Source organism: Camelus ferus, chromosome 10 (genome assembly GCF_009834535.1).
Source record: "Camelus ferus isolate YT-003-E chromosome 10, BCGSAC_Cfer_1.0, whole genome shotgun sequence".
Lineage (NCBI taxonomy): Eukaryota > Metazoa > Chordata > Mammalia > Artiodactyla > Camelidae > Camelus > Camelus ferus.
This window is the reverse complement of record NC_045705.1, coordinates 28,926,582-28,940,429: the sequence shown is the minus strand read 5'-3', so window position 1 is coordinate 28,940,429 and position 13,848 is coordinate 28,926,582. Positions and strand designations below refer to the sequence as shown.

Below are 13,848 nucleotides of genomic sequence, written 5' to 3'. Positions count from 1 at the left end.
CCTCATGTCAGGTGGGGACCCTGGGGCTGCCCAGGGTCACCCAGCTCCCCAGCTTGGAAGTTAGGTCTAGAATTCCAGTTTGTGGGTCTCCCTGCTCTTCAGGGTTAGGGGCAGGGGAGGGCATCCAGGAGAGTTGCTGAAATGTATAAAAAATAAATGGAGACAGACAGACAGAATCAGTCTTGACCAGAAGGGGCCTCCCTTTCATAGTGACCCCGCCCTAGAGGAGACTAGTGGATGTCCACTCTTCCAGGTATAGGCCGCACTAGGACAAAGGTTGAGGTGGAGTCATGAGAGGACCTGGCTCTGCTCCGGGGCCATGCCCTGGGCCTGAGCAGATCAGGTACACTGTGCTGCAGGGCACTGGAGCTCTCGGGGCCTCTGCTCTGTCCCGTACAGAATCTACAGGTTGGATGGAGATGGAGGCGACACATTCCAGGCACTGCCTAAACTAATCTTGCTTCGTTTTCAATAACCCCACTGAGGTTGGTGATGAAGGGATGAAGATACTGAGGTTCAGAGAGGTAAAATGTGCTTCAGATCATGGAGCTGGTAGGGTGCAGAGCTGGGCTTGGAACCCAGGTCTCTCGTCCCAGAGAGGTTTCAGATTTAATCAGGTGGCTGCATCAGCTCAGCCCATCCAGCTCCGATGTCCATAATTGCTCCGGGGGTCAGGGTGGGGCTCCCTGCTGCCCTCTGATCACCCCATCCCCCTTTCTCCCCAATTCCCTACCAGGGGTCAGATCCTAAGACAGCAGCCAGGACCAAGGCCCCTATCCTTTTATTTTTTAGAGTAGCTGAACCATCCCAGAAGCTGTGCAAAATGTCTCTCCTGTGATGGTGGGCCCTAGGAGTCGGGGCATGGGGGGACACTGCTAGAGGCCTCCCTGCCAGACTCCTGGCTGGGCAGCTAGAGCCGCTTCTGGCACCAGCCCTGGTTCCTGTCCCTGGGACTCAGCCCAGTGTGACTGTTTCCAAGCAGGAGTCAGTTCTGCCCACCCCACAGAGTCTTAGAAAGACCCCAGGCAAGTTCCGGGAATACTTACAAATATGAAGAAATTGAAAACAAACATTAGATACTTCATGCAGCTTAGACAGTCGCCTTCCATGGTTCTCCACCTACAAAACAGCAAGGCCCCTTCAATCCTCCTGCTGGGGGATCCCCTCCAGAAAGAACCCTGGCCTCTCCTCCCTCCCTTCCTCCTTGGGGTGTCCCAGTGGCCGGCCTGCTCTTGTAGCCGGTGGGGGAAGAGGGCACTGATAACAACTTCCGCATCCCAGGGATGGTGCTCTGACCTGTGGGAGCAGGGTTAGGAGTGAGAACTCATGAGCCAGCCTGCTTGGGCTCAAGCCCCATCTCTACCATTCATTTGCTGTGTGGTCTTGGGCAAATTACTCCACCTCTCTAAGTTTCGCTGTCCCCAGCTTGAAAATAGAAATTAAAAACAGAAGCTTCCTCCAAGCCGGGTTGGGAGGGTTAACTCACATAACACAATAATGTCCTTAGCACCACGTGGCAGGTGCTCAGTGGTGTGACATCATGATGTTACTTGACTGCAGATGTGAACTTTCTATTTGGAAGATGAAAAACTAAGGCTCAGAGCCTTGAGCGATTTGCCAAGGTGGCAGAGCAGGATCAGAACCCAGGCCCGACAAACTTCCTACCACCCTACCTGCCCTCCGGCCTGAATGACTGACTGCCCTCTGAGGAGGGGTGTTGCAGGGGAAAGAGGTAGGGGCGCCTACCTGGGGCTCCAAGCCCCGCTCCTGGGACAAGACCCTCCCTCTGCCCTGACTCCCTCCATCACGAGACCTGCAGCTCCCACCTCCCCCTGGAGTCTCCCCTGTCCCTACCTAAGTAAGCTTATAGTAGTAAGTTACTGGATACAATTCTATTCAGCTGACATTTATTGTGCACTGACTGGATGCCAGGCTCTGGGGCTTGAAAACAAGACGTAGCCCTCCCCCATCTCTGGGGGAAGCAGACAGCCTCTGCGATCACAAGGCAGCCCTCAAGGTATATGACAAGTCACTGTCATATTCAATATACAATAATCACTATTTTCACACTTTTTTTTTCACCCAGGAGGACCTACCCCTTCCCCTGTTCCAGGCCTCATCCTCCCAGCAGGCGGCGGAGGGCTGAGATTCAGTGGGGACCCATGGGTATGGCAGGCCTGTTTAGCTAGCATCTCTTGGTCCCTGCCAGGCCCACCAGTTGTTAAAGCATCATCCTTGACGGTGGGTCATCCTTGTCTCCTGTATCATCACCACGTCCAGGCTCTCTTCCTCCAGAACAGGTCTCCAGGCCAACCCAGCAGCCCTTCTCCGTCTCCTCCCGCTCTGACCTTCTAGAAGCAGCACCTAACCTGCATCTAAACACAGTGGTTCCAGGCACAGGCTCTGAAGTCAGATACACCTGGGCTCCAAGCCTGGCTCTTCACACCTCTCTCCCTCTGTGTCTTTAGTAAGTGATGTAACATTTTAGAGCCTCAGTTTCTTCATCTGCATAATGGGCATTTATGACCTACACTGTGGCATGTCGTGAGGATTAAAAGAGAAGTCCTATGTCAGGGCCCCCCACAGCACCTGGCTCAGGGTGGGGTGGGCAGCTCTCACTAAGAACACACCTAACTTTACAGTCCTGGGTGACTTGATGGGTTGTCGTTGTCCATGAGATCAGGACCCCAGGACAAGGACCTGCACCCTAGGCACTGCATGATGACCCCCTCTGCCTTGGGCACTTGGCTGATACAACTCCACACATCTGCTGAGACCTTGTGCTGCTTGGAAAGAGGGATGAGGACAGAAAAGAATGTTTACTGAGCAGCGACTCTTTGCCAGCCACGCATCAGCTCCATGAAACGACTGCCCTGAATCTTTCAACAACTCCATGAAGCAGGAAGCACTGTGTCCATTTTACAGATGAGGACACAGGCCCAGAGAGGTGAAGGTGCCCAACATCCTGGAGCTTGTGGGCACGCCCCTCAGCCCACTCTAGATCCTGTGTTCCCTCTAGTCTGGGGGCAGCTGTTCAGGCAGAGAGACATCCGCTCTGCATATCACTTCCTCTCTGGCCCCAGTGACCTCATCTGCAAAGTGATAGAGGTGAAGTTTGGCCTGTCAGTTCCTGCCATCAGGCTCGGACTCAGGCGGGCCTTTGGAGGGCAGAAGGGGCCACCCCAGTGAGACGCTGAGAAGTCCGCAGGAGGCCAGGCTCGGGGCTCCTCTCCTGCCCACTCAGGCAAAGCTGTTCCCCAGGTTCGGATCTGGCTTCAGGCGGCTCCGGCTGTTTGGCCATTAAGGGACGTAATAAATATGGCAGCTCATAAATGGGCTACCTGTATTTATTATGTACCACATTCATTAGATACTACATCTAACGGAGTGCTGGGCTCCCAGATGAATGCAGTCAAAGGAGACGTGACTCCTGGGACCAGCCTCAAAGAGGGGAGGCAGGTAGAAAAAGAGATGATGTGAGCTGGAGGGTGGGTGGAGATAGGGAAGTCTGGATTCCAGCTCCAGGGCGGGGTGCACTAGTGGACAGAGGGCTTTGGAGCCTGACAGAGAATCAAATCCCAGCTCTGCCAGGCTTAGCTGGTGGCCTGGCGCAAGTACTTGAATGGCATGCATATGAGTTTCCTTGTCTTTAAAATTAGTATAAAAAATAATGCCTTCCTCATGATGTATGGAAAATACTGAACACAGAGCTTGGCACATGGTAGCTGATAACAGCAACAGCAAGTAACAGCTGGCTCCCCTTGAGTTCTGACTATGTGCCAAAGAACATGCACAGTCTCATTTAATCCTCATAAAGCGCCTGGATGGTAATGTCATTTCCCTTTTTTAGGTGAGGGAACTGAACCTCAGAGAGGTGGGACCATTTGTCTAAGGTCACACAGGATTGAGCGCCTGAGCCAGGATTTGAACCCAGGTCTGTCTTAATGTGGAGCCTCAACTCTTAATCATCATTTTCAATGAATGCTAATTCCCTGGCCCCATTCATCCATTTTCCTCCAAACTTCAGGCCTGTCTTCACATCTCCTTTGCCACTTTATTTCTCATTAGCCAGGGGAGACAGCTTTCTGGGCCATCACCCACTGTGGGTCTGAGGTCCAAAGACCAACAACCACCAGCTCCTCCATCCGCAAGGACTTTTGACTATGAGGACACATCTCCATGGCTAATTGGCTAGACAAGAGTGACAGGCACATGGCACCTCAAATCGTTGCCTGGATCTCCACCCACCCACAGAGCCTTTTGGAAGCAAAGCTCATCACCACACAGTTTCCTGATTTACCTTTAAGGAGAGTGGGAACATAAAATCGTCTCTGGAAGGTGGATTGAGAAAACAGTGGAGGCCATTAAGTCCAAAGGCTTAGTTGTCCCTCAAGAAAGATGTTCAAAAGGCACTTATGAAGGAGACGTGCGGGGATGAAGGGGAATGCTAAAAGGAAATGACACGCCCTCCCTGGGGCGGGGTGAAAAGTCTACTGAGGTTTCCCCATTCCACGGAGCTGACGGTCAGGCGGGGAGAAGGGCAGTGTGGGTGCGGGCTGCAGGGTCACACAGGTCCTGGCTCCACCACTTTCTACCCTCGCGACCATGGACAAATCACACACCCTCCCTGGACCTTTGCTTTTGTGTCTGCAAAGAGGGGCCAGGAATGCTGATCTGCTGAGGGAATCCTGAGGATTTAGGATTAAATGAGAGCACATGTAGGTTGCCTCACTTTACACCGGACACACAGTGGCTCCGCCCCTTCCTTCCTCCGCCCCGCCCAGCTCCCAGGCCGTCCTCCCGCGGACTCTCCCAGACCCTGGCCAAGGGAGCCACCATTCTCCGTGTCAGGAGAGGGGAGGACTCCGATGGGGAGGATTTCTCCGCGGAGAGAATGAGCGTGGTTGGTGGTTCTCAAACTGGGTAGCACTATCCTAAAGCCATTTTCAGGATTTCAAATAATAACTCAGAAATTATCCCCTCACCACCCGCTGGATCAAGGGGCAAGTGTCTTGGGTTTTGGAGCAATTAAACCCCACTCCCCCACCTCGGCCAGGGAAGGTTGGGGGCTTACAGGTGGCTGTTTTATCATACAGCGTGACCCTGGATGCAACTGTCTCACGTATAACAAAGCCAGGTGTTTAAGGCTTTAAGGGGGTTTAAGGGGACCTTTTACGTGACACTACTTCGTGTAAGCGCTGATTTAGAATCCAGCCCTTGAATAACTCACATCACCAGCATTTCAATAAAAGAAGATGTTCTTGCTCATGAAAAGGTAGGGCAGCACTGGTTTGGCCCAACACCCTCACTGTGGAAATGGGAAAACTTTCATAAAAGGGAAGGGGATTTGGCCAAGTCACAGAACCAATTGGTGAGGGATCTGGGCCCAGAGCCCTGTTTCCTGAAGCCCAGGCGAGTGCCCTGTGGATTCTCTACACACTCAAATGTTTTATTTATTTTGGTAGTATACACCTTCCCTTGTTAGGATGTAAGCTTAGAAAGGCATGGGCTTGTTTTGTTCACTGCCATATTCCTAGTGTCCAGGGCAGTGCCCGGCACATGTGGGTCCTCAGTTCACACATCTGAATGAATGAATGAATGAATGAATGAATGAATAGTAGGAAAAGAGAAAAGAGCCATAAAGAATAGTAGAGACTTAGCAAATCAGAAAAATAGACAAAGTCAGAGAGGGAAAGATGGAGAAAGACTGAGGAGACAGGGAAAGACAGACAGCAAAGAAGGATATAGGAAGGGACAGACGGAGACTGAGAAAGATTTGATGCAGAGACAAAGTGGTGTGTGAGGGGGGCAGAGGTTACACGGGGAGCAACTGCAGACTTGTCACCTGGGCAGTTCTTTGGGTGTCAGCAGGACAGAGTCTCCCGGTCACAGGGGTTCCTGTATATTTCTTTTATGGGCCCAGCCTGTCCTGTAAGAGAAAATATTCAGTTACTCTAGGAAGTCAATAAGGAGCAGCTATCTTCAAGAAGCTGTTTATAAAACCCCGTCCCCCCAGACACACACATTCAGGGCAAGGCCTTGCTGATCTGGGCCCGTTAGCGCTAATGAAAAGCTCTCAGCACCTGGTCCACTCCAGCTGGGGAGGCCCACATGGGGTGCCTGCCTTCTGCCCAGATGGTGGCTCCCAGGTGCCTTTCCTGGGGCCTGCGTGGGGAACCACATCTTCAAAAGACTTCAAAAGACAGTTTCTGGCATGGGCTGCATCTCTGCTGATATGCTGTGTGTGGCTGGTGAACCGGGAGGAGAGGATGGGTGTAGTGGTCCATGCACCTGGACGCTACCTGGGCATCTGCAGTGATGCCTCAGCAGAGAGAAGGCCAGCACAGCCCTGTTCATCAAACACTCTCCCTGGAAATCCTGACTCCCAGGAGAGAGAAACTGGATGCTGGAAAGCATTCCTTAGCTTTGCATAAGGATCCACCAGAAGGCTCCTCTAGAGAGCCAGCTCTGAGCAGTAGAAATGAGGGCTTGATTTCAGCAGTCAAATGGGCCCAGATGGAGACCCCTGTTCTACCACACCTGTGAGGGAATTCCATGGCTGAGTCCTGCTCAAACACTTCCAGGAAAAATCTGAGGCCCGGGGAAGTTTGGGCTGCAGTGAGCATTCCTATGGGGAGGAAGGAGGAATTTCGGGGTCTCGGGTGCCAGTCAGATTCCCTCCCATTCTCATCAGTGGAGAAGCAGGTTGTGAAAGGTTCCTCTCCATCACTCCATCTCTCCATCCATCCATCCACCCATCCATCTATCCACTCAGCAGCTCCAACTATGTGCTGGGTGCTCTGTTAGGGAATGAAGTACGCAAATAGGCAGGCACTCACACTTGGGTGGTGGCCGGGGTAGGGGACTGGAGGAGACATGGAAAGGGAGGGACAATAGGGCTGGGGACCCACAGGAAGGAGGACAAACTCCACGGGTGTAACTCCACTGGTGGCAGTTGGGGAGGCTTCACAGGGAAGGGGAGGGAGTCTTGAGGGGAGGGTGTGTAGAGGTAGAGATGGGCAGATGGAAAGACAGAAGAAGGGGCCGCCTTCCTGAGAGCTCTCGGAGGCCCTGGGATCTGGTACCCATTTGACCTAAACATACACACGTGGTAAGCTCTTCAACCTCAGTGTTGGCTGTAGGGCTCTGGGCTGTATGTTTACATGCATGACCTCATTAAATGCAAGAACAACCCTAGGAAGTAGATATTGTACCATCACCCTCATTTTACAATGGGGAAGCAGAGACCTGGACAGGGAAGTGACTTGTCTAACATCACCAACTAGTAAGCGATGGACCGGAAAATCCACGCCCAGGAGTCAGAATCAAAAGTAGCTTTCACAGAACGGGCTTCATCCACCCGTGTGATTACGGTGAATCCTCGTGACAGCCTTGCTAGGGAGCCTATTGCCTCACTTTACAGAAGGAAACTGAGGCTTAGAGAGGTAAGGGGCAAAGCTGAGCATCCTCCTGGGTTCTAGGCTCTTTCTCAAACTCCAGGCAAGATATTAGAAAAGCTGTGTTGGGGGCCAGGAGAGGGGAAGAGGGCAGAAGTCCAGCACCATCTGAACAGTGGTGGATCCTTAGAAATTGACCAGTGGGGGTGTGGGGAGGGGAGGACAGTGTCACTACCTGGCAGGACACTGCTAGCTGAGTGGACATCTAGGGGGAGGAGCCCCCTGAGTCTAGGCAAGGCCCAAGGAGCTTTGGGTGCAAACTCTGTCCAGGAATGGCTCACTGGGCAGCATGAAGCCAACTTAGGCTCCTTCCTAGATCTCAGGTCTCTGCGGCCTTAGGAAGGGGAGCCCCAGTGTCTAGTTCAGGGGTGGCACCCCACACCTGGCCCCAGAGCTCAGGGAAGCAGGGAGGAGGTCATCGTTTTCTCTTACCCCTGCTCCTCCCCTGCCCTATCCCAGCCCTGGTGCCTTAACATCACCATTCTCTGCCCAGCATCTCAGGCTGGGAAGGCCCACCTTCCTCTGGACGCTGAGGCTGGGATGAGAGGTGTGGGTGACATAGAGACCCACCCAGGGACAGGGAGGAAGTGCTGAACTCCGTTGGAATCTCTGGTGTCTCCCTGACGCCCCCTCCATCAGGATGCCCCGCTCCCTGATTTTTTCCCTGACACAGCGAAGATCTACACTAAGGAGACGCTGGGAAAGGACAGCCTGGGAGACCCCTGTCAGGCTCAGCCATCACCCCTGCCTCTGCACAGCCCAGGTGGCACCTGCCTGGGCCAGCTCCCTTGAGACCTTCAGAAAGTCACTACCCTCCCCGAGATGCTAGGTTCTCCTCTGAAAACTGTAGTTCTCAATTTTGAAGCCAAAGGTGGCTGCAAGAATCTGAAGCTCATGAACAATGAAGTGATATGATGTGAAAACACTTGGAAAACTGCAAAGCACTGTTCCCGTGGGGAGTATTATTATCAGCATCATCATATATGGAAGAAAGTGGATGCCCAAACCACATTCACTTGTTATCAATGGAGGTAGGCGTGGGGCAGACCACTGGACATATGGCTTGGTCAGGATGGATATACATTATCTTTCCTCTCAATGGCCCCAAAGTCAGACTAATCGCTACAATTTTGTGATAAACCTAATCATAATTAGCAGTGTTGAGCGTTCACTATGTACCAGACTCTGCTAAGCGTTTCTCCTGCATTCTCTTACTTAATCTTCACCTAGGAGGTGGGTGTCATTATTATCCCATTTTACAGATGAGGAAACAAAGGCTCAGCAGATAATTAACTGGCCTGGATTCACTCACATGGTTAGTAAGACATGGTCATGAATCAGACTGCTAGACTCTAAACCAGAGCTCCTGATAAGACACCAGACATTGACGTGGCACTAGAGACAGGACCCCAGAAAGGGAGTTCTATGTCTCAGTCTCCAAAATCTCCAGCTCAGTGCTGCTCTGCCCTGAATCAGGCAACCAGGCAGCATCCCAGAGAGCCAGCTAGCATCCTCCCCCGTGCCAAATGGAGGCCTCTGGGGGATGACCCCAACCTGCCATCCTTTGACAGATGGGAGCCCTGAGGCCCGGAGAGGGGCAGAGACGGGGCGAGGTCAGACAGCACCGCTGGGTTCTCCTCTGCAGGCCCCGGCCTGGGCCACACAGCTTTATTAATCTGCCTCTTCCACTGCCCCCAGATGGCGGCTCAGTCCCATCTGCACAGAGCAGGCCCAGGAGGGGTTCTCTGATTAGGAAGAACAGCTCAGTTCATAAATCACTCCTTTTACTTTCACCACCCCCACCGCCCGGGCAAGCTTTCTGGAGAGAGAGAAAAGGAGGCAGGTGGACAGGAGCAATGGAGAAGCCCCCACCGGAGGAAGCAAAGCTAGACCTGGGCTGGTGGGAGCCCAGAAATGTCTTGTACGAGCCCTGGCCAGGGGAAGGCGCTGTGGTGCAGAGCAGAGTTTCAGGGGGGCGCAAGGGAGCAGCCTTAACTCCAACAACCTGGGTTCCAATCAGTGTGGGCTCTGCCCCCAACAGGCTGTAAAACCTGGGCCAGCCTCCTCACCTCCTGAGCTTCCATCTCTTCATCTGTGAGATGGGGGTTCTCAGATCTAACTCCCAGGGTTATTATGCAGATCGAAAGAAATGATGCTGGTGAAAGCACTTTAGCGGCTGTACATCCCGTTCCTTCCTTCCTGGGCCCGCCTGGCACCTGCTAGTGCCAGCACTGGGCTTGGTCCAAGGCACGGAGGCCAGCGACTTCTGTCCCTCAAGGACTCACTCAAGTCTAGTGAGAATCAATAACCCAGTACTTGGAGAGGAGTGTTAACAGCCACATCAACCAAGTATCCTGGGCATTTGCTGGGCAGGACAGAGAAGCGAGCGCTGACCGCCCCGGGCCTGCAGGGGGCGCCTAGAAGCTGGGGGCCTGTGCATGGGGAGGACGACGCAGGGACCGACATTTATTGAGCCCCAGTGATACTGCAGAACATCGTGTCACGGGCGTTTACCTATAAAGATCCTACTCAGTCCTCCAAAGAGACTTGCAAATTAGATGATATTACCATCGTTCCCTTTTACAGAAGAGGAAACTAAGGCTCTGAGGGGCTAGAAAGGTCCCAGAGCCAGAACTGACACTAGGCTTGCCTGACTCTAAGGCCTAGATTTTCCTTCGTCAGAACTTGGGGCTGAGGCTTGTCAGAATAACAATGCTTCTTGTCATCAGGTTCAGAGCTGATGCGGGTGGGGAGAACTGGCTGTGCCTGCTGGGCCTCATCCCAAGACAGACGGTCTCATAAACAAGCAATTGGCCCCAAATCCTGGCGTGCCTGGTGATAGCACGGACGTGGGGACACGGACACAGCTGATGGGGAATAACATCTAATTAGGCTCCCGGAGGTACAGCCTGCGGTCGATGTGTTGGATCCTAAATGACAGCCTTCCCCGGCCCCCACACTCATGGAGTCTTGAATGTCAAGGAAGCAGAGAGTGGCTGCAGCTTCTGGGAAGGCCCGGTCCCTAGTCTGTGAGCCAAATCAGGCCTGGGCACGGCATCCCTGCCACATGCCGTCTCCTCTGCCCCACAACTCCCACAGCGCCTTTCCATCTGAGAATCTTCAAAGGAGGAAGCCTTAGTGAGGGCTGACTCCAATTTCCTCTTTTCACACTGGGGGATGCTGAGGCCCAGAGAGGGGCAGGGCTTGGCCCAAACTCACACAGCCGAGCCAGAATCAGGAGATCTTGATTTTAAGCCCACTGGTCTTCTCACCACTCAAGGCCGCCTCCTAAGACTAACATCTTAATTTAGTTTGACTTCTAAAAGCATTTTACCCACATTATTTCATTGAACCTTCCAATCCTCCCCAGGAGATGGGGGTTCCTGCTTTACAGATGAGGAAACCAAGGCTCAGAGAGATGAAATCCTGGCCCAAACTCACACAATAGGTTGGAGGAAATTCTGGAACAAAGCAGGATTCCTGTCCTGCCCTGGCTGTCCTCCAGAGGTGTGTGGCCCCAGAGACTCTAAGTTGCTGGTCCCCAGAGTGACCCTTGCTACACTCCACACCCTCTGCCCCATGGACCTGGGCTGGACTCAGGCCACAGAAGGCACTCATCCCAGACACCTCCTGGCTCCATCCTCCTGGCTTTACACTGAACTGGCCTCTGGGGACAAAGACTCTGCACCCGTTTGTAGAGAATTTGACTTGCCATAGTCAGGGCGCTGAAGGCAAGGCCACCTGGGCAATCTGAACTTGAGTGTGAGCATAGAAGGGTGAAGGTCGCTCTGTGTATCAGGAAGAGGATTTGGCCTCAGGACACCAGTGTCCAAGCCCAGTCTGGTACCCGACAGTGAAGCGTAGCTGGAGCAGGACAAAGGCTTGAGTTCCAGGGCCAGGAGGGACAGAGGAGGGACAGGATGAGGACACCTCCCGCCTCCTGAGGCCAATCCTGCCCTGTCCCTGAAGCCCAGCTGAGAACCCCTAGGAAAGTTTCCCCAACTGGCTGCTCCGAGACCGGAGATGGGGGAGAAGCAAGTGTGAGGAGGAGACAAGGAGATAATCCAAGCAAACAACGGGTCCCAGGACCCAGGGAGAACAGGTGCAGTCGGGCACACCTGGGAGATCCTTCCGGAAGGTGGCAGGGACACTCGGGTTCTGGGAGGTGTTGTGGGCACCAAGGGGACAGGGAAGAAGGTCAGCCCCCAGTGGGGGAGCAGACAAGCCACAGCCACCTCTAAGGCCCTGGGGAAGAGGCTGCAGGCAGAAGCTGGTGGGCAGCCTGGCTGTTTCCACGAGATCCAGAGAGCGTCTGCCTCGTGACCTCCCTGGATCGCCAAAGGACAAACTCCCTCCCAGCCAACCGTTACTTTTGTGGTTAACTCACATCAGAAGGCATTTCATTCATTTGTAGGTTCTTTCATTCATTCCTTGTTCAGTAAGCACTGTTGGCCTCTGCAGGAAACCCACAGCCCTGCCAGACCTGGGTCTGGGGGATCCACCCGCAGACAGCCTCTGCGGCTCCTCGGGTATGGAGAAGCGTCCCTGAGCCCCGAGCCTCCAGGCAGCCCTCTCCCCAACGTGGGTTACCTGCCCAGCCTGGTACAAACAGTGACTCCTCATAACTCCTCTGCCTCACCTGGCTGAGTCTGTCTCCTTCCTCTCCAGGGTGCCTCCCAGAAGCATTTGTTAAACTTCATGCTAACCAGAGTCTGCATCCAGTTAGCTCTTACTATATATCTGGCCTTGAACTAATGGCACAGAGATCCTCACAAGAATCCTAGGGAGTGGGTCTGCTCCCCACTGACCTGTCATTGAACCGGGTTCAGAGACGGTGAACAGCCTGCCTCAGGCCACTCAGCCAGGCTGTGGGTCTGGTCTGACCCTAAAGCTGAGCTCTTAGCAGGGGTCTCTCAATTTCCCCCCACCCCTTTGGCATGGTCCATGGACCCCCTTTTAAATACATAAAATAAAATTCGTAGGATTAAACTATATAAAATATGGTTATCAATATATTTTTTTAATTTATCATATGCAAATGCTTCTTCATTAAAACATTAAGTTCAAGATCCAGCAATGGTTTTGATCACTACTGTATTTTCAAGAAATCTTCAACAACTGGGGGGTGATATGAAAATATCTGCTTCTATCTCTTGATGGCAAATGACAAGGACAGCTAATCATGTGGCTGGTTGCCCGTGATCATCGTTGGAGGAAATGCTCAATAGCAGTTAAATGTTAGTGAAAGTAAAGATACAATTTTTTCCCCAAGTTCACCAATCCCTCGAGTTCCATGTGAGCCATGGACCCTGGAACGGGAATTCCTGCCTTAGACACAGTCCATCCCTGATGGTAACAGCCCTTTCCATCTGTGGCTCATCAATCCAACTTGCCACTCAGTTATTTCCACCCCTCCTCAGACAAAGGATGCCCTTTCCCATCCATCCCCACCCCCAGCACAGGGGTAGAAAGTTTGCAGCAGGAGCAAATGGGACCATGGCAGCAGGGAAGAGGAGGAGGGTCAGAACCCTAAACTGACTGTAGCCAAACGTGGCCCCCTTCCTGCGCAGGGAAGGCCCAGCCAGCTTGGATGGAGGGTAAGGCCCGGGAGTCAGCCAGTCTGAGAAGCCCCTGGAGAACTTATTAAGCCCTCAGACTTCCAGGCTCCAGCTCTGAGATTTGGATTCTGTGGGCTGGAGGAGGGGGCCCAACCAGTCAGTCTTTCCTTCTGGTATACCCCTGGGGGCGCTCTACACTGTCAGGTTCAGAGACCTCAAGGTGAGAAGCCCCCTGAGATCTATCTAGGAGGCAGGGGCTCCAGGCAGGCTGAACATAATGCCCCCCAACTCTAGGATTGTAAGAGGGTATAACCAGCCAATGGCTGGCTGCCAGTCAGATGCCCAGCATCCTTCCCCTATCACTTTCTGCAGCCAGAGCCCAGGTTCCCCGATGTTACCCAGCATCATGGCCTCTTCCTGGCCTCCCATTTGCCGTCTCCCCTCCAAGAGGAGAACACTGGACAATGATTCCACACCACCGGCCTCCTGCTGGGACCAGCCAGCACGTGTCTGGAATGGAGATTTTAAGTCTCTGGAAATTCTCTTTTTGGAGAGAGCTTGGGGCCGGGGCAGTCTTTTCTGCTTCCCCCAGGGGTTTGAGAGGGAGTGAAATACTGGAAAGTCATTGAGAACTGCTGAAGTGTCCCCCGGCCAGGAGTGGGGGCTCTGGGCCTCTCGACGGCCCACTGAATCACCTTCAAAGATCACAGTCCCCATGGAGATCAGAAGGAACTGGCAGGATTGGCCTCATCCCCTCGGGCTCACTTCCTAAGAGGGCACTCACAGGATGAAGTGGGGGAGGGGCGGAAACCATAGGCCACCCTTGCGGTTTG

The 13,848-nt window shown here is 53.2% G+C and overlaps 1 protein-coding gene across 6 annotated transcripts in view; it reads right to left on the bottom strand.

Annotated features, from left to right (window-relative positions):
• TSPAN18 (tetraspanin 18) overlaps positions 1–13,848 on the bottom strand; it is a 171,798-nt gene that overhangs the window by 17,580 nt on the left and 140,370 nt on the right. For all 6 annotated transcript variants that reach the window (XM_032488515.1, XM_032488514.1, XM_032488513.1 and 3 more), the window contains 2 exons: positions 5,846–5,929; positions 1,047–1,119 (listed from right to left, as the gene is read on the bottom strand). In XM_032488515.1, coding sequence (XP_032344406.1) covers positions 1,047–1,109 — 63 coding nt within the window. In that variant the 5' untranslated portion in view covers positions 1,110–1,119; positions 5,846–5,929. The remainder of the gene's footprint in view (positions 1–1,046; positions 1,120–5,845; positions 5,930–13,848) is intronic.